General features: G+C 53.7%; 4 protein-coding genes across 4 annotated transcripts; 2 read left to right on the top strand and 2 right to left on the bottom strand.

The window, feature by feature from the left end:
* Positions 1 to 2: 2 nt before the first annotated feature.
* M421DRAFT_96363 (Rad4-domain-containing protein) lies at positions 3 to 6167 on the top strand (the record flags this gene model as incomplete). The annotated part of the gene is made up of 5 exons (XM_033598388.1): positions 3 to 3422; positions 3505 to 3768; positions 3807 to 4400; positions 4450 to 4898; positions 4949 to 6167. The coding sequence occupies 5 exons, from the start codon at positions 3 to 5 to the stop codon at positions 6165 to 6167; spliced, it is 5946 nt and encodes a 1981-aa protein (XP_033443323.1).
* A 448-nt stretch (positions 6168 to 6615) lies between these two features.
* Positions 6616 to 12409, bottom strand: M421DRAFT_96362 (kinase-like protein; the record flags this gene model as incomplete). Its single annotated transcript, XM_033598387.1, has 5 exons — positions 6616 to 7795; positions 7852 to 8321; positions 8556 to 8650; positions 8844 to 8903; positions 9049 to 12409. 5 exons carry the CDS (start codon positions 12407 to 12409, stop codon positions 6616 to 6618), a joined length of 5166 nt encoding a protein of 1721 aa, XP_033443322.1.
* Positions 12410 to 14598: 2189 nt separating this feature from the next.
* On the top strand, positions 14599 to 15701 carry M421DRAFT_332816 (uncharacterized protein). The gene has a single exon (XM_033589395.1). It carries the CDS (start codon positions 14947 to 14949, stop codon positions 15631 to 15633), a length of 687 nt encoding a protein of 228 aa, XP_033443321.1. The 5' UTR covers positions 14599 to 14946; the 3' UTR covers positions 15634 to 15701.
* A 114-nt stretch (positions 15702 to 15815) lies between these two features.
* On the bottom strand, positions 15816 to 16424 carry M421DRAFT_24021 (ribonuclease H-like protein; the record flags this gene model as incomplete). The annotated part of the gene is made up of 1 exon (XM_033588482.1): positions 15816 to 16424. A coding segment is annotated over one exon (609 nt), but the record flags the coding sequence as incomplete, so codon positions are not given.
* Positions 16425 to 17020: the final 596 nt, after the last annotated feature.

The following is a 17020-nucleotide window of genomic DNA, read 5'->3' as shown; positions in this document are numbered from 1 at the left end:
TCATGCCACCAATCCTGTCGCGCAAACGCCTACAATCTGGCTCTCCGGTCCCAGAACCGCCACCGAAGCGCCCGCGAGCACCGAAAGCGCCCGCGGCCAAGCCAGCTGCACCAAAACCTCCTGAACGCCGAACGAAGCAATTCGTATTTGACGCGCCGCCAAAAGCGAATCGTACGCTTTTGCAAACGAAGAGGTTCTTGGAGGGCAGTGATGACGATAGCGAGCTTTCAGACGCCGGCAGCAGCGACGACGATATATTCGAGGATGTGCCCCTTAAAAATGTAAGCAAGGGCAAAGGGGATGCGAAGGGCAAAACACAAGAAGCCTCAGGCTCGGAAGAGAGCGAGGAGGATGACTGGGAGGACGCACTCGGCATACAACGCCACCACACAAAACACGATGCAGGACCAGATCCTAAAATCTCCGGTGACATCGCCCTCACACTTTCCGCAGCACCGAAAGCCGCGTTCGATTCAAAACTAGACGGCAAAAGGGGACCTTCGAAGGTACAGCGTCAGATACGGAACGTGACACATTGCATGCATGTGCAGGCTCTGATGTTCCACAACCTGATGCGCAATGCTTGGATAGAGGACAAAGAGGTGCAGAAGACGCTGGTGGGAGGGCTGACCAGTGGGTGCTGGCGTGAGGTTGAGCGGTATTGGCGCGATGCTGGCGTGCCAGACGGGCTCAGCCGCGCAGTCGTGCAGAGAAAGTCACAGAAGACGCCTGAGAAGGTGAACAAAGACGCAAAGAAGAATTTCAATGACAAGAAGGGCAACTGGAAGGCCAGCGGCAGTAATGGAGTCAAAGTATATGATACTCCAGATAACAAGCTCTCGAAGCAGCGAAAAGAGGAAGCTCGGCGCGAGTACGAAGCCACACTGGCAAGAGATGAGATTCCAGGATTATCGGAGAGACAACAGCGTGACTGGGGTGCGAAGTCGAAGCGTATGGAGCCGGAGACACCGAACATGGCTCACGGCGACCCTTTGTTGCGACTGTTGAAATATCTCTCGGCATATTGGAAAGCAAAGTGGAGATCCACAGCACCCGCACTACGAAAGCGAGGCTACCTGTCGCCTTCAACGCTACAGGCAGAAATCGATGCATGGAAGGAAGATGGCTCTCATGCGGATAGCTTCGGGGAGCGCATTGAGGGTCGCGAAGCATTCCGCGAGATGGCACGCAAAAGCGAGGGCAGCAAGGACGCCGGTCAGCAGCTTTTTACGGCACTGATTCGAGGACTCGGCATCGAAGCTCGCATGATAGTGAGCTTACAGCCAGCTGGTTTTGGGTTCAGTCAGGCTGAGGAGGGCAAGCCCAAAAATTTGGAGAAGCTGAAGGACCTTACAAAGTCTGCGCAGATCGAAGGTGCTACAAAAGCCACGCCGTCAAAATGGACGCCTGCAATGAGGGCCAACGCGAGACAACAAGTCTCTCCTCGAAACCGTAGAAAAGTCGTCACATCTTCAGGCTCGGACTCTGACAGTAGTGGTCTCAGCAGCGTCATCTTGATTTCATCTGATATTGAAGTCGACAAGAGATCAAAGAAGACATTGATCACCCGCGATTATAAAGACGACCTGCCATACCCGACGTACTGGACCGAAGTTATTTCAAACCTCACGCATACACCCGTCTCGGTCTCTCCACTCTCACGTATGATCATCGCCAGCTCTGCGATACCTGAGAAATACTCCGACTTCTACGCTCGTGGCGCGGCAGCCGACAAGGCGAAGCAGGTTCTCGCGTACTTGATCGCCTTCTCGTCTGATGGCACAGCGAAGGACGTCACTACACGCTATCTCCCCAAAAATCAGTGGCCAGGTCGTACCAAGGGGTTTCGCATGCCCATCGAAAAGATACCAATTCACAACAAGCGCGGCAAAGTCAAGCGGTGGGAAGAATGGAATTGGTTCAAGTCCGTTATGCGCCCCTTCGCGCGCCCTCACAACAAGCGCCAACCCTGGGACGAGGTTGAGGAAGGGGGTGATCTTGTCCCCGCAGAGCCCGAGAAAAAGAAGACGATGGACGAAGAAGGTGGCAAAGAGACTCTGCAGGGGTACAAGAGTTCGACGGAATACGTGCTCGAGCGTCACCTGCGCCGCGAAGAAGCGCTCAAGCGCGGCGCACAAATTGTCCGCCACTTTGCCATCAGTAAGAAGGGCGAAGAAGACAAGCTTGAGCCCGTCTACCGCCGCAAAGACATCGTAAACTGCAAGACCACTGAATCGTGGCACAAGGAAGGCCGTGAGGTCAAGCCTGGCGAGCAACCGCTCAAGTATGTACCCATGCGCGCTGTGACCAAGACTCGCAAACTCGAAATCGAAGAACGTGAGCGTATCGAAGGTGGGAAGGTTCAGCAGGGCTTGTATGCGAAGAACCAGACGGACTGGATCATTCCTGAGCCGATCAAGGATGGAATAATTCCTGTCAACGCGTTCAACAACATTGATGTATACGTGCCCACCATGGTACCGAAGGGTGCTGTGCACATCCCGCTCAAAGGCACAGCACGCGTGTGTCGCAAGCTGAACATCAACTACGCAGAAGCATGCACGGGTTTTGAGTTCGGAAAGCAGCGTGCTGTGCCAGTCATCACTGGTGTTGTTATTGCTGAAGAGAACAAACAGCTGCTCATCAATGCGTGGGAGGCTGAAGAGGCTGAAAAGGCAAGGAAAGAAGCAGAGAAGAGACAGAAGTTTGTACTGGGGCTGTGGAAGAAATTCTACTCGGGCTTGAAGATCGTGCAGCGCATGAAGGAGGAGTATGGCGAGGAGGCGGAGTTACCGCAGAAGGACTTGTATGCGCCGGTAGACAACAAAGTCGAGAGTGAGTGGGATGTGTTCCAGAAGCATCAGGGCAAAGACTTTGAGGGTGGCTTCCTGAGGCAAGAGCTTGCAGGAGGCGGTGGTGGTTTCATAAAGGACGCAACGCCAGCAGCTGCCCGCGCTGAAGATATGGCTGGAGGCTTTTTTCCCGCAAGTCAGGAGGAATTCACGCATGGCGACCTCACAATCGATTTCGGCGACCACGAAGAGCTGAAACGCACACTTGCCGCAGACACCGCATATCGTACGCCCATCTCGCTCACAGCCGCCGCTGAACAGCCGGACACCGATAGCAAAGATGACGAGCCTGACGCAGCACGAAACGCAGGCATTATAGAAGCGAACATTGTTCAGATTGGAGGGAGCGAAGACGAAGACGACGAAGACGATAAACACCTCGTCCCACGCCGCCGCAAATCCACCAACACGAAGCCAGCACCAAAGCGCTCAAAGCGCATTTCGACCGCAGCATCAACGCGAAAGCGCACATCCATCATCGAGTCTTCGGACGAGGGATTACACTCAGATGCGCCTTCCGATCCTCCAACACCGCCGCCTTCTACGAGAAGTGCGCCAAAGCGCAAGGCTGTGCGTAAAAGCGACTCACAGGTCAAGAGTCATTTTTTTGCGATGAATAATGAGGAGGAGACTGATGCGACGGATATCACAGAGAGGGTGTCGCCCAAGAAAGCAAAGAACGGTGGTAGTGCTGGAGGGGGAAGAGGTGGAAGGCGTGCAGGAAAAGGGCGCGGGAAAGCGCAGACGTGATATGACGAATCGACATTTGGGGGCTGACAATTCTACCAATGATGTGGTGTGCAGCTGCGAACAAGGGGCTATGCAGGTAGTGGCTGCCACACTCAGCCCCAAGCCTGTTATTTACCCGCTTCGAACCTACGGTATTCTGCAACAGATTCCTTTCAACACTCTTCTTGTCAGATGTGAAATGACTGATATAGCTCTGCAACGCAGCCCGTCACCTGTAACTCACCGAGCTTCTGGTCCCCATTACTGTCCTTCAGCAGTGTGGGCCCTGTCATGACAACGCCTTCTGGAGATCAGTCCGGCCCTCTTCCTCATGGGCTGGTCTCCCAAGTCGACACTGAAGAGCAGATTTCGCAAGGACCGGTGGCATACAGCGACTTCGATTCTACTGATGGAGATCAAGCAGAGGAGGAAGGAGCGGAGGTCAGACAGGAGCGACCTTTGCCATCGAAGAGCCCCGAGCTAGCTTTTTGGACGAAGAGCTTCCAGAGCGATCTTAATCTTCTGCAACATACAGGGCTTTCACGCAACGAGTATACGTCAATATGGACGCGTCTGGGATCTCCACAAAGTTGTTCAAAATTCAGTCTAGGAGAAGCTCTTGACGGAACAGGCGATCGTACGACCTACGCTTACACAAAGCCGATAGCGAAGCCGAATGTTGTACATGACGCATTGAAACGCGTCGTTCATCAAAGCGAGGTACCAAGACATTCGGGAATTCTAGGAGTAACTACGATTCCAACACAGTTGGCAGATCCGGAGATCTTAATTCAACTTGGCTATTCGTTCATCATGGAGGTAATTATTTCCAGCGCAATTACTTGCGATACATACTGAATCTGGTCAGAGGGAACGCTTCGAGATAGCACACGCTCTCAGTCAAGATTCTGTTGATGAGATAGTCAACAAGACTGACATGTCCCGAGCAACTAGTGTGCTCACACAATGTGAGGATTGGGAGATTGCATCTTTGACCGTCATTGTTGTGGTTCACCACGGGCCCGAGCCGGAATGGGCTCGAAAGGAGGCCTCCCCAAGAACGGCAGGGTCTATGGCATCGCATGACCCTGCTATAGTACCTGTCGCATTTTCTGACCCGGATCAGACGAGGATACTGAGGGAAGGCTTGTCCAGAATTCACGGTCGACCTATCAGACGCATACCAAAGAGCCGATCCTTGGCAGGTACATCTGTCACAGGATTTCATACGTCGCGCTCGGTAATGTCTAAGAATAGTTACAAGACGGCTTCTGGAGGACCAGATCATCGCGAATTTGTCCGAAAGCAGCTTCAGGAGTGAGTTCCGAAACAAATACTGCTTTCGAATTACTCACCATTTCTACCAGAAATAGTCAGTACGCTCAGATGCTACGTTCTAGAGACTTGTGGCCTGTCGATCCTTCCACAGAACAAGACTGGTCCGGCAGGGGACAGCATGTGGAGTTCACCAAGAGCGACTACGGTCAGATCAACGATCTACTGCAGGTCCAAGGTATACTTGGAAGCACGACAGGCACGATTGTGGAAAGCGTCAGGTGCCGACGTATTTTACTCGCACGCAAGACGATATCTTGCAACCGCAAGTTCACTAAGGAGCAAGCCATTGAAGAGGTAGCTCACATCAGCCGGCTCAGCCACGCACATGTCTTGCGTGTGATAGGAACATACATCGTTGGCAAGAACCTCTCTATACTACTATACCCTGTCGCGAGGTACAATCTCGACGAATATCTGGAGACGGTTGTTAGCGTCTCCACCGGACGACGCCAGTGGATAGCAATGGTGAACTCATGTCGCACATTTTTCGCCTGCCTCAGCGATACGATCCATTACATCCACTCAACATTCACGAAGCATTTGGATATCAAGCCACACAACATACTCGTCCGGAAACAACTTAAGCCATCCTGGTTGATCCTGGAGTACCCATACACGTTCACGATCTACATTGCAGACTTTGGAGTATCAAGATCGTACCCACGCGAGGACTTGATAGAAACAGATGGTCAGGTATGCTTTACACGCAAGTATGCAGCCCCGGAGGTGGTATCCATGGATAAGCGAGGACTCCCTGCAGATATGTTTTCTTTGGGGTGCGTTTACTTGGAAATGTACATCGCCCTTTGCGACGCGTGGACTGGCATTGCATTTCACGACGATTTGGCCAACATGTTAAGTTCGGGTGCTGGGTATGACAGACTGAAACAATTGCAACGCGAGGACCAGACAACCCACACTCGCCAACTCCAGTTGCGTCTCGAAAACAGTCCCAACGGTAATTCTTACCAGGACAACCTCGACATCTTAAATTACCATTACTTGACGACCTCCACAGCACTGGATACGTCCAAGACAATATCTCACGAGGAGACGCTCCGAACAGACTTTACCGGTGCGCTGAGACTGCTCATTGCTGCTATGATGAGCCCATCACCTCGAGAGCGACCGACGGCTTCCGCTCTTCGCAAGCTTTTTGTCGGAAACTTCTGTTGTGGGAAGGGGTCTTGCCAACTGGAGGCTACGGTAGATAATTCGGATGAAGACGAAAGTAGTGAGGAAGGCTAGAAAAATCGAACATCAAGACCTGAGCATCCAATAGAAAAGAAATTGACAAGTTGCGCGTAACATCCAGGCAGTGTGCTTGTACGTGCATGCCGCCAACCAAGGAGAGTGACCAGCGGTGGTTATGCGTGCCGCAAGCACTCCGACGGACTGACACCCCAACTTTTCTTTACGCGGTAATGGAGGGTTTGAAGTGTGCGATCCAAGTAAGATGTTGTACTATAACGTGCTGCACTTGTGAGTCTCTACTATTGTATATATGCTTCTTCAGAACAGTATTGAACCTCTATCAATCGTGAGACCTGCTCTACGCCGCGTAAGCGCGCAGCTGAATCGCACAACTACTCGCGCTATCACCACATGTGCTTGAAAATGAGCAGCCGTGTTGGCTGAATCAATCTCTTAGAGCCCACATCCGGTTTATCTAGACTATGATCGTTCAGCAATGTCATCATTCGGCCATGGCGTCTTGTTGGGCCTCTAATGAGACCTGCCCTGCTCTGCAGCAGGACAGCACGCCCAGATACGCCTGCAATTCCTCTGCGACCGGGCGATTCTCGGGAATGACATGGATCATGCAGGCAATCAATCGTGTCATCCGGTTTGTCAAAGTCTTCTCTTCTACTAGGAATCTTTCGCCGTCGGAGATGACAGCTGGCCATGAGTGACACGGTGACGGTTTCGATCGACCGCTGCTTTTCTCCCGTTGCTGGAATAGATTTTTCAGGTGCTGTTGCATCGAATCGATGCTCGCTTCGTACGATGTGATTTCGCGCGACTGTATGAGCTGTTGGGCGAGCCGGTTGTGCTCTGCTGGCGGGTTATTTTTCTGATCCGCGCAGGTATAAAAGTATTGCACAGTCTCTATCATCTCAATAAAGACGCATCCTAGTGAGAATATATCTGCGGACAATCCACGTAGATCCTGCTGTAAGACTTCTGGCGCTGCATACTTGCGAGTAAATGACGTTGGCCCATCAGTCACGATGTCTTGTGTGTCCTGGTAGGATCGCGCGACGCCGAAGTCGCCAATGTATATCTGGAACCTTCGATCCAGGCCTTCTCGAACGAGTATGTTCTGTGGTTTGATGTCCATGTGCTTGGTAAGTTGCGAGTGTATGTAGCACACAGCTCCGCTTAGACATGCAAAGAATTTCCGAGTCGCATCGACCTTGCGAACGACAATGGACCTGGATTCGAAAGCGCTGGGCGCGTCGACAGCATCCTGAATCGAGTCGAGGAAAGTAGCGAGGTTGTCTTGCGCGACTGGGTAAAGCAGGATTGATAATTCAAAGCCGATCACGTATGTTCCAATCATGCGAAGAATGTGCGCATGCTTTAACCGAGACAAATGCGCGACCTCTCCAATGGCTTCAGCTCTTGTCATTCTATGTCGCTTATTGCAAATAATCGTCTTTCTGGCCAACAAAATCCTCCGACATTTGACGCTCTGCACAGTCGCTGTGCTTGCAATGCCGAGAGTTTCCTCGTATGTAAGAATCTCGTTCAGTAGCGGTCGTTCGTGAAGTCCAAAGTCGGCGTGTTGGCCTCTTCCGGACCAATTAAGCTCTTCGTCCGGACCGACAGGCCACAGTTTATGCGTCCGCAGTAGTTTGGCGTATGCATGATCTCTGCGTCGTTCAAGTCAATACCAGGACCGAGATCTGTGATCTCCGGATATACTTACTCATGTAGCGCGAATGGCATGGAGTCTTCTCTAGAGCTGAACGTCGATATAGCCGAATCATATGTGTTCGTCGTCATAGTAGATGGCGCAGTGACGAATGAGGCGCTTGCTTCAGGTGGAGCAAACCTACGAAGATCCCAGAAAGGCCCATTGCGCATACTGTCTGCTTTAATGGGAAGCATACCATAAGAGGGACGTGACGATATCAGTATAGGAACGACGGATCTTGAGGCGTTTACGTGAGGTAACGAATCGGGGTATTCCACCAGTTCCAGATTCCTGATTGATGCTTCATCTTCACTAAGTCCACTGTCACCATCATCCGGGAAATCGAGAAAGCTTCGCGTACGACATTCGTTCCTGAGATGGCGGGATCCTTGTCCAAGCTTCACTGCCCAAGGGTATCCAGCTCCATTGTATTCGCATGTCGGAGAGTTACATTCCTCGATACATGTCGATAATAAAGACATCTATGGATAGCAGCAGATACTGTGCTACACTACATGTGCGGTTGAGGGTGGATTGAAACTGTGGGTAGCAAATCCTTTGCGGCAGTGGCGGTCAAGCCGTGGGGGCTGAGAGAGAGCGTCGTAGTCCAAACTGCCAAGAACAGCATTACCAGACCGTCAATAGTGGATCGGCGAGACCAAGGATTGGAGAGATGCTCAAACCAAGAGTTGGAATAGGCAGAGATAGATGCTGACTGTACTTTCGTTGCGCCCCGCCTCCCAGCTTTCGGCTAGAGCGCCTTCAGCATGGGAGGATGCACCCGCAGATGGAAGCCCCACAGCCAGCGAAGCTAGCAACACGTAACGCGTCAATTGGTTATTGATGCAGCGCCCTTAGGTGTGGGAACAAGAATGCCTTCAAGTAGTATCTACCTATCCGAAGAGCGCCAAGTGTAAAACCAGAATCCTATGCCGAAACCCTACAAATGAGCTCCCCACAACGAATGACAGCCCAAGTACAACTCTAGACAAAAATGAACATACGAGAAGTTAAACAATGTACTGGTAAGGGTATGTCGTGATGCGTGTCGATGTCGTGCACGCCTGCGGAAGGAACAAGAATGTAGCCAGAAATCGAACGCTCAAGAACCAGAAGATCCAACGCCGCAACAAATGAATGCCGTACATGATGCTTACTTTTTGCGCTCGCGCGCGTCCGTCTTATCCTCCCCCTATTCTATCTCCGTACTGAGGTAATCCTCAAGATCCTGCGATCTCTTATTGTTGAGGTCTGAGTTTGTACGTAGCCGCTGGAAATACTCGTGCTCGTACTGTGGTGTGGCGACTGGTTCAAAGACCGCCTTAGTGTCGTGGTATGGTTGTGTTGCCGCACTGCTCGATGGTGCTGCCGTGCCGTATGCGCGGCTGTGGTTGTCGAGAGCCGGAGCCAGGGGAGGTGCGGCAGCTGGAGGGGAAGCAGTTGGACGAATTGTTGTGTTCGATATCTTCTCCTCCAGTGACTTGTTTTGTGGTGGGTGGAGGTTGCGTGTGTCGTTGCGGCTCGGTGCGATCGCTTCAAATGACGGCGGGTTCCTCGATGCTTTTGCCTGATTTGACTTTGTGACGAATGGCTGCGCAATCGGATCGTTGATCCCTGGTCGGAGTTCATGTGCTCTCACACCTTCAACAAAGCCAATCACTTTATCTTGTTTGGGTTCCCATGGTCTCTCGTTGACGCGGTGTCCCTCCACCGTCGCTGTTTGTATGTCTCGCATGCTCTCGTCGATGCTCTTTCGAATTGGCTCGGTGTCGAATGATTGCTTCGAAGGTTCAGCAAAGCCTGTGTCTTGACGAAGTGGGGAGTTGAAGTTCGTGGCAGCTGAAAAGGTGGTGAAGCCAGTGCCCACTCTATAGTTGCGCTCTGGACGATCGAATATAGAAAAGCCGGTACCGATACGAGACGGTGCCAGCGAGCTTGGTGCTGAGTCGTACTCAAATTCACGCTCGAGCTCTGCGAGGAAGTCTGTGTCAGGCGCATGACGAGGCTCGTCTACGTCGTGACGTTGGTTAGGCACAACTTCCTCTGTCTGATTCTGCGCGAGCTGATGCATGCAATCGCTGAAGGATGGCTTGCTGACCACCGTTCTGTTGTGGTCAGGGACCTGGCCGTGTGAAGGCGTCAGTGGTGACTGGATCGGAGATACGTCGAGAACCGTGGAATGGTTGAGTGGCGTTTGATCACTCGACTTGCTGCCCACGTAGGAGCTAGCAAGGGTTCCAGGCGTGATGTATATCTCTTTAGCATCTTGATCTTCGAAGTCGTGCATGCTTGCTTCACCTCCGCCGCGTTGAACAAGCTTGGTGTCGCCATCCACATACACCTGCTGCCATCTTGTCTCGCGGCTTGCAGGTAGGCTCACCAGATCGTTATCCATCTCTGAGTCATCGAGAGACATGATCGACTGGTGACCAGGATATGGCGAGTAGTCACTCTGTCGGTGTCTGCTCCGGCTTCTTGCGTGATCGGATGATCGGCCACGTCTTACCTCGCTGTGCGGTAGGATGTATGATCCAGCTGAGGGGACGTAGTCTGTGGACGGCCTGTTGACGTTCTCAAACGACGATTTCGAATGCGTGTGGTCGTGGTGCTGCTTGAGGTCGTGGTGCTGCTTGAGGTCGTGGTGCTGCTTGATGTCGTTGTGCTGCTTGATGTCGTTGTGGTCAACAGCCATCTTGGGGTCGATGTACTCTTTGTCACTTCTGTGTGAGGACAGACTATCCCTGACCGCAATCCTCGGTCTGAAGTCATCTATATCGACAGGATCCGGGAATCTGGTCAACAATGCCTTGGCTGACAGGCGATCACGTGGCTTGTCGCTAAGGCAAGCTCCCACGACGTCTTTGTAATACTCGGGTATGTTCGCCTGGCGCTTCAAGGTCCGGATCAGTGGCCGTTCCTGGCGTTCTGGTTCGTCCTGTTGCTCCGCAAGCGCCCAGAGCACCATGCCTAGTTGGAAAAGATCTGACTTGACACCTATGTAGATCGAGATCCTTTGGCCGCTCTCGATGAGCCTTGCCAACTCAGGTGGCTCCCAGCCTACCGGGCACCCGCGACGATTGATATCGATGATCTTTGCATCGTCGTTGTGGTCGATAACGATGTTCGACAAAGTGAAGTCGCCCTGTACGAATCCAGCTTCGTGGATCTCTGAGAGTCCTTCCACTATCTGACGGGCCCACTTCTCCCTCCGCTCCCAGGAAAGCTGGTTCCTGAAGTCGTAGATCATGTCGACAAGCGCGCCTTCTTTTGCGTAGCTGATCAACAGTCCCTTGATGAGCTGGCCAGACTCGTCAACAATCACGCCTTCAAACTGAATGACGGAGTTTGAGTTCTGCAGGCTACTGAGCGCATTGATCTCATAGAGGAACTCATCGACGGCATCCGGCCCCGGGATCTCCTTCTTGATGTATGTGCGGCCTCCCACTCCAACCTTGTACACGAAACCAGAGATGTGGGAATCGAAGTCCACCTCCTTCTCTTTGAAACGTTCGTAGTCGAGATGCGCAATCGCTGAGATCGAGGGATAGGGAATAATCTCGTTGATATCCTCGGTAACGTGAACGTGGAGGCGACCGTCAGCTGTCTCGAGCTTCAGATTTGTGACCGTGTCGTAGAACTGAATGTCCAGCAAGGAGTCGCGAATCGCCTCGTATATCCTAGCACTCTTGTCTCGCTGGTAGTGCAGTGTCTTGAGGTCGTACTCTAGCGAGTCCGTCTCGAGGTTGCGGTAATCGCAAGAGACGGTGACTCTTCTCCACTTGTTTCGTTCTTCTGCATAGGTGACAAAAAACTTCTCTCGGTCTGACATGTCTCTGAAATGCATGCTGAGGTTCAGGATCCACTTTGCCTCCAGCTCTTCTTGCAACCGTACATCGTCGACATCAGAGACCGAGGGAGGTGAAGCGTATCCGTGGAACGAGTCGTCCAGGCCGATCGGTGGTGCGAGACTCGCAGGCTCAGGGTCTGGAAGGTTCTCGATGCTGTAATCGATCTGTCTTGCGCCTGCGGGTATGTTCGAGTCGGGTCCACCGCCTATTGTAGGCTGCACCTGTTGTTGCTCTTTTTCCTTCTCTTCTTTGTGGATATCGCTCTCGTGTGCGCTCAGGACGTCGGGCGCTGACTGTGAAGGTATGGATATGGGTGGGGGCGAGGGGTTGCGTTTCGAGACAATGGAGGGCTTGCGGTCTGCAGACGTAGCGCGCCTTTGCTCGGGCTCAAGCGGCACTTCGAGCAGCTTGTCTCTCATCTCGCTCTGCATGCGCTTGAACGTCAGCGGCCGTGGCAGCCCTGGCACGACCTTTCTGCTGCCTCTCCTGTGCAGCAGCCCTCCGCTTGAGTGCGGCCTGTCGCTCTCCTTTTGTCCGGAGCTCGCAGGCCTAGTCTTTGTCGGGGATGATGGTTCGTCATCGTCACGCTTCAGCCAGTTCCCAATCTTATTGAAGCTCAGGCGGTTCCACATGCTCTTGTTTGCGCCTACCTCTGTCCTGGCCCTCTGCCTGCTTCGATCGCGACTCGTCCCTCCATTCTCTGGCGCCGGCGCTTGGGGCATCTTTGGATATTGGATGTCTCCCACGCACCGCTCGAGCGCGGCGCGGTGTTATTGCTCAGCCTGCAAAGCCAGCCGTCTTACTTCCGCGATCCTCGCCTAACGCGCAGGACTCCTTGGCCGCCAAAAGTAACGAGCGCACTCTCGATATGTCGCAGGACAGGTACGGCTCCGGCGCACGCTGTGTTCGTTCGGCTCGGTTGGACTCGTGGTATTGGTTTGGCGCCGCCGTCATGCTGTGTCGTGCTTGGTGTCACCGTGGCTGTTACCAGCATCCATGGATGTGCATTTCCCCTCGTCAGCCTCTAACCTCTTTCTTTTTTACGAGACACCTCTGCGCAACAATTTCGCGTGGGTGCAGTTGCGAGACAGTAGCTTCGCTTGTTATATTGTTGACGCCCAAGAGCTTCGCCCGTTGGCGCCTAAGTAGCAAACAGTATACCGGATGACAGGTAGCAACGGGGGCCTAGAGAGCTTGGGTGAGGCTCCAAAGGGCACGATGGAGCAGGCTGACGATCCAAAGGGGCTCCGCGGCGGTATAATTGCGTGTACGCGGAGTGCAAGACTGAGTGGTGAGGTATGAGGCTGGGGTTGGCGACGCCCAATCAATGCATCCCAGTCGCGCGTGAAAACGTCCTTCCAGGCCCTACCCTAGGACTTCTGTGCACCCACAAAACGCGCCCAATGCAAGCCCAAAAAGAGTCCCAAAGTGCTACACGAAGCCAGGTATTGGTACCAGTCTCACAAGAGCGGGGGGCAGAGGACGTCAAAAAGCCATTGTGCGCAGATTCGTTATGTTATGTTATGGCTACAGCCGTGGCGGTCAAGCTGCACCACTCGATTCGCCGGTCAAGCTGATCAGGCCTGCAGAACACGCAGCTCAGGGCCGAAAGGAAAACCACGAGTCGAATCAGATGCAGGGCAAACGAGATGCAAGCTGCAAGAGAACGCACTTGAAGAGATGATTGGTGCGAGGCGGGCACGACAGCCCCCTTCCGCGAGATGCGGTGAGCGTGTCACGATGCTCACGCTTCATTGTCAACGTCTCTCCTGGCATCGCTGCCCTTTCCCCCCAGGCCTTGGACTCATCAACAGAGATTTTCTTTGCAGGCTTCACGTCTTCCCACCTCTCGTTTTCACGTTCATGCCCCCCCTTTGGGCCTGCATGCGTTAGCCGATACATAGCGCAGCGGCTAACCTCGCAACTACGATCCATCTGCAGCTCATGACAGACGCAGGACATCGGTACGTCCGGGAAAGTCTCTGTACACAAAGTGCCCCACTTTGAAGGTCGCACAAGAGGCGTTCTTCGTCACCGGCAGACTCGCTTCTGCACGTTGTGCTGCAGGCGGCATCGACGCACGCTTGGGAACACCGCATACAGGACTCGAAGCACCCTCTCCGCGACGACATCGTCCTGCAGCTGTGAGCAACGTGAAACGTGCTTGAATAATGAGAGAAATAATAGACGGCGAATTGGGCGACTTATTGCTCTTGCTCGCGTCCCAGCGTTTGACTTGGCATCATCCTTTGAACCCCGCGGCGACATGCTCACACAGCCTCGCTCCTGCCCTGGCTGGCGATGACGTCGTGTCAACAACGCAACACCAACGCTCCACCACGATAGACTCGACTTCAGCTCGTCATATCATTCGTCCCACCTGTTCGCACAGTCCCATACGACGCATGCGTTGGCCGCTGCAACTCCCTCGCGCACAAAGTCCAGCAGTGGAGGCTTGACACGTCAACATAGTTCGCGCGCTGCGCGCCAGCAGCAATGCCTGAGACAGACAACGCGGCATGCACAACCATACGTATCTGCGCGGAACCTGACTGTGGGCGCTTCGAGCCTTGAAGAACTCAGGCGAAGTATTCCGGGTTTTGCCTGAGCGCATGTCGTGGAGCACGTACTAAACTTGCACATGTCAACTCTGCACAGTTGCGAAAGGGCCATGCCGCGACAGATTGATTTTCCATGACGTTCAATCACCTCATGGCGGCAAAAGCAATATGGACAGAGGTGAAGCTCGGTTCGGCACGGCCCGCGATTTACGAGGGATCATGCCAGTGCACAGGGACCCTTTCATACCAAGTAGATCGCATCGTCGCAGGGCACATCACCGCTCACGGCGTAGGGTACTTCATCATCAATCCAAGTAACGTCTGCCCTCAACACACTGAACTTGTTCATGCTTTTGCTCCAACTTACAAGCCATGACATGTGCCACTTTGATCTAGCGTGCCCCACTTGTCATGAGCCTGGACTTTGCACGAGCATCGACTGCACCTCATGCATCGCACCCTCGCGATCATTTCTTTGTTCGCTGGGTATCGTGTAAGAGGCATGAGCTCGTGTACATATGCCATGGCGCAACTTCTGGTGTGACTTGCGCGTCACTCTGAATCTGCAGTCGAGCGAGGATCCATCAGACATGGCAGATTAATTGATTGAGACGGGAAGCAGCGTTCGTAAGGTGATGCATCGCTTTACAACCCCGTTCGCGGGATATGGATAGTCGTTTGCAGAATCACAACGAGGCATGACAGGCTCGACTCATTCAACTGCCTGTTCATTCACACATCCGCATGATCAACGTCAGTCAAGAAGTTTGCACAGCTGCTCTGCTTCGCAACAGCAGCTCTCCGCCCAGCAGCCACCCAACCCAACACCTCACATGTCGCCGCCAGGACTCCTAATCGCAATTCTGGTCAGCATATCACTCTGCATCACCGCATCGCTCGCGTGCTACCTATACCACCACCGCGCGCAGCAATGCGCAGAGCATCACCAGTGGCACCGGCGAGACGCCGCCATCGAGCTATCGCCGATGAGCGCGGAATCCAAGACTGACCAGGTCGGCACGCGTGGATGTTGGCCGCACAGTCTGCCTGATAAAGAGGGGATACCGCATGCGAGGTTTGCGACGATGCGCACGATTCCTGTGCCGTACTGGGGGCCTAGGGACGAGTGGGGTCCCAAGGACGGACTGGGGGTATCTCCTTTGTCGGGTCTGGCGGGCGTGGGAAAGCGGGGCAGCGTTCAGACTGATGGACCTGTACCGCTCCGGGGGGCGACCACACTGGACGGTGACGCAGCGAGCGGCTTCCCATGTGGCGCACAGGATCGTGACGGTGTCGATCCTGCACGCGGGATTTGGCGCCCAATTGAACTGCGGGAGGGCTTGGGAGGGGGGCGAGGTCGTGACGGGGGTGATGTTAGGAGATGAGCAGGCATTCTGCACTTGCCGTAGACTCGTAGCTTATCGACACAGTTACCTATCCTCGCCGTGACACGACGAGACGACTTGATCGGCGGCGCTCTTCGTGCATCCACTCACGTAGCCGGCGCTCTTCGTGCATTCACTCACGCATCCAGCGCTCTTCGTGCATCCACTCGCGCATCCAGCGCAGCGTTGGCAAGCGCATCGGCGGCGCTGCTCATACTCCGCTCAATACGCCAGAACTGCACAACGATGCCGCCGTCATCTCCATACTCCATCTCGTCGAGCAGCTCGTGCAACGCCTTCAGCCGGTCATAATGCGCGACCGCCTTCCCTCTCGAGCCAAGACCGCCACGCTCGATCCAGCCTCCGACGTGCTTGGACATGGCGTCGACCAGGTACGACGAGTCTGTCGCGATCGTGATTTGTTGAAGCTTGAAGTCGGTAGCACAAACGGCCTGGATGATCTTCAGGGCTTCGGCGAGGGCTTCTATTTCGGCGCGTGTGCTTGTCTGCGGTGCGGCGTTGTCGATGAGTCCGTTGGCGTTGTACGGCGAGTCGGGTCCAAAGTAGACGCCGTAGGAAGAGCGCGCATTCCGTGTGCCATTGCCGCGACACGCACCGTCAATGTAGACGACGAGTGAGAATTCATCTCGCTCGACTGGTAGAGTTCGGGCTTGGAACTTGAGCTGAGACACGTGCTTTTCAGCGTTGTATACGACAAGCTCCGCGAGGGGGATCCGGCGCCGGCCGGGATCGTCGGCGGGATCGAATAGGCGGCGAATCTCCTCGCCGTACGCGTTGTACGTGAAGCCCATCGTGTTGTCGAATGTTTGTGAGCTGGATAGGGAGAATGGTGAGATTGCAGATAAGGACGGACGCGGTTTGGGTGGTTGCCGCGCTAGTAGTGAACCCCACTCCCTTGACCTGTCCTGCTCTCTCGCTAACGTGTTCTATCAGTAAGCTGCGCATATCAGTATCCTGCGCACCCCACCAAAACGCGCTCAACTCAGCGTGCAATTGCTCCACAACCACATGGTCAAGTTAAGTGAGGTTTTGAAGCAAGATAGATTAGATAGCCCTACATTGAGTCCTATTGTGGCCTTGCACGTGGCATTTGCTACACGTTGGTGGTGCTCGCTGACGTCGCGGGGCAGCATCAGCCTGGACCTCCTATTCAACCACATTGTCAGCCTGTAAGACTAGTAATTGAGCTTGCTCAACCTGTAGAGCTCCTCCCCGTGCTATATATTGAGCTTTTGGTTGACTGATGTTGTCTCGTGTTTAGGACGGATACCCTTAAGACGCGTCCGCAGTGTTGATTCTGGAACATCGTAGGCTGCAGCAAGGCAACGTTTAGATTGATAAGGATTATTTTGAAAAGAAGCAATAG

Source organism: Didymella exigua (assembly GCF_010094145.1).
Source record: "Didymella exigua CBS 183.55 unplaced genomic scaffold M421scaffold_55, whole genome shotgun sequence".
Classification (NCBI taxonomy): domain Eukaryota; kingdom Fungi; phylum Ascomycota; class Dothideomycetes; order Pleosporales; family Didymellaceae; genus Didymella; species Didymella exigua.
The sequence above is the reverse complement of the archived record's forward strand: the minus strand, read 5'-3'. Positions and strand labels throughout refer to the sequence as shown.

Excerpts from the sequence above, each read along its gene's own strand:
- M421DRAFT_332816 (XM_033589395.1), top strand. The coding sequence starts at position 14,947 with ATGACAGGCTCGACTCATTCAACTGCCTGTTCATTCACACATCCGCAT.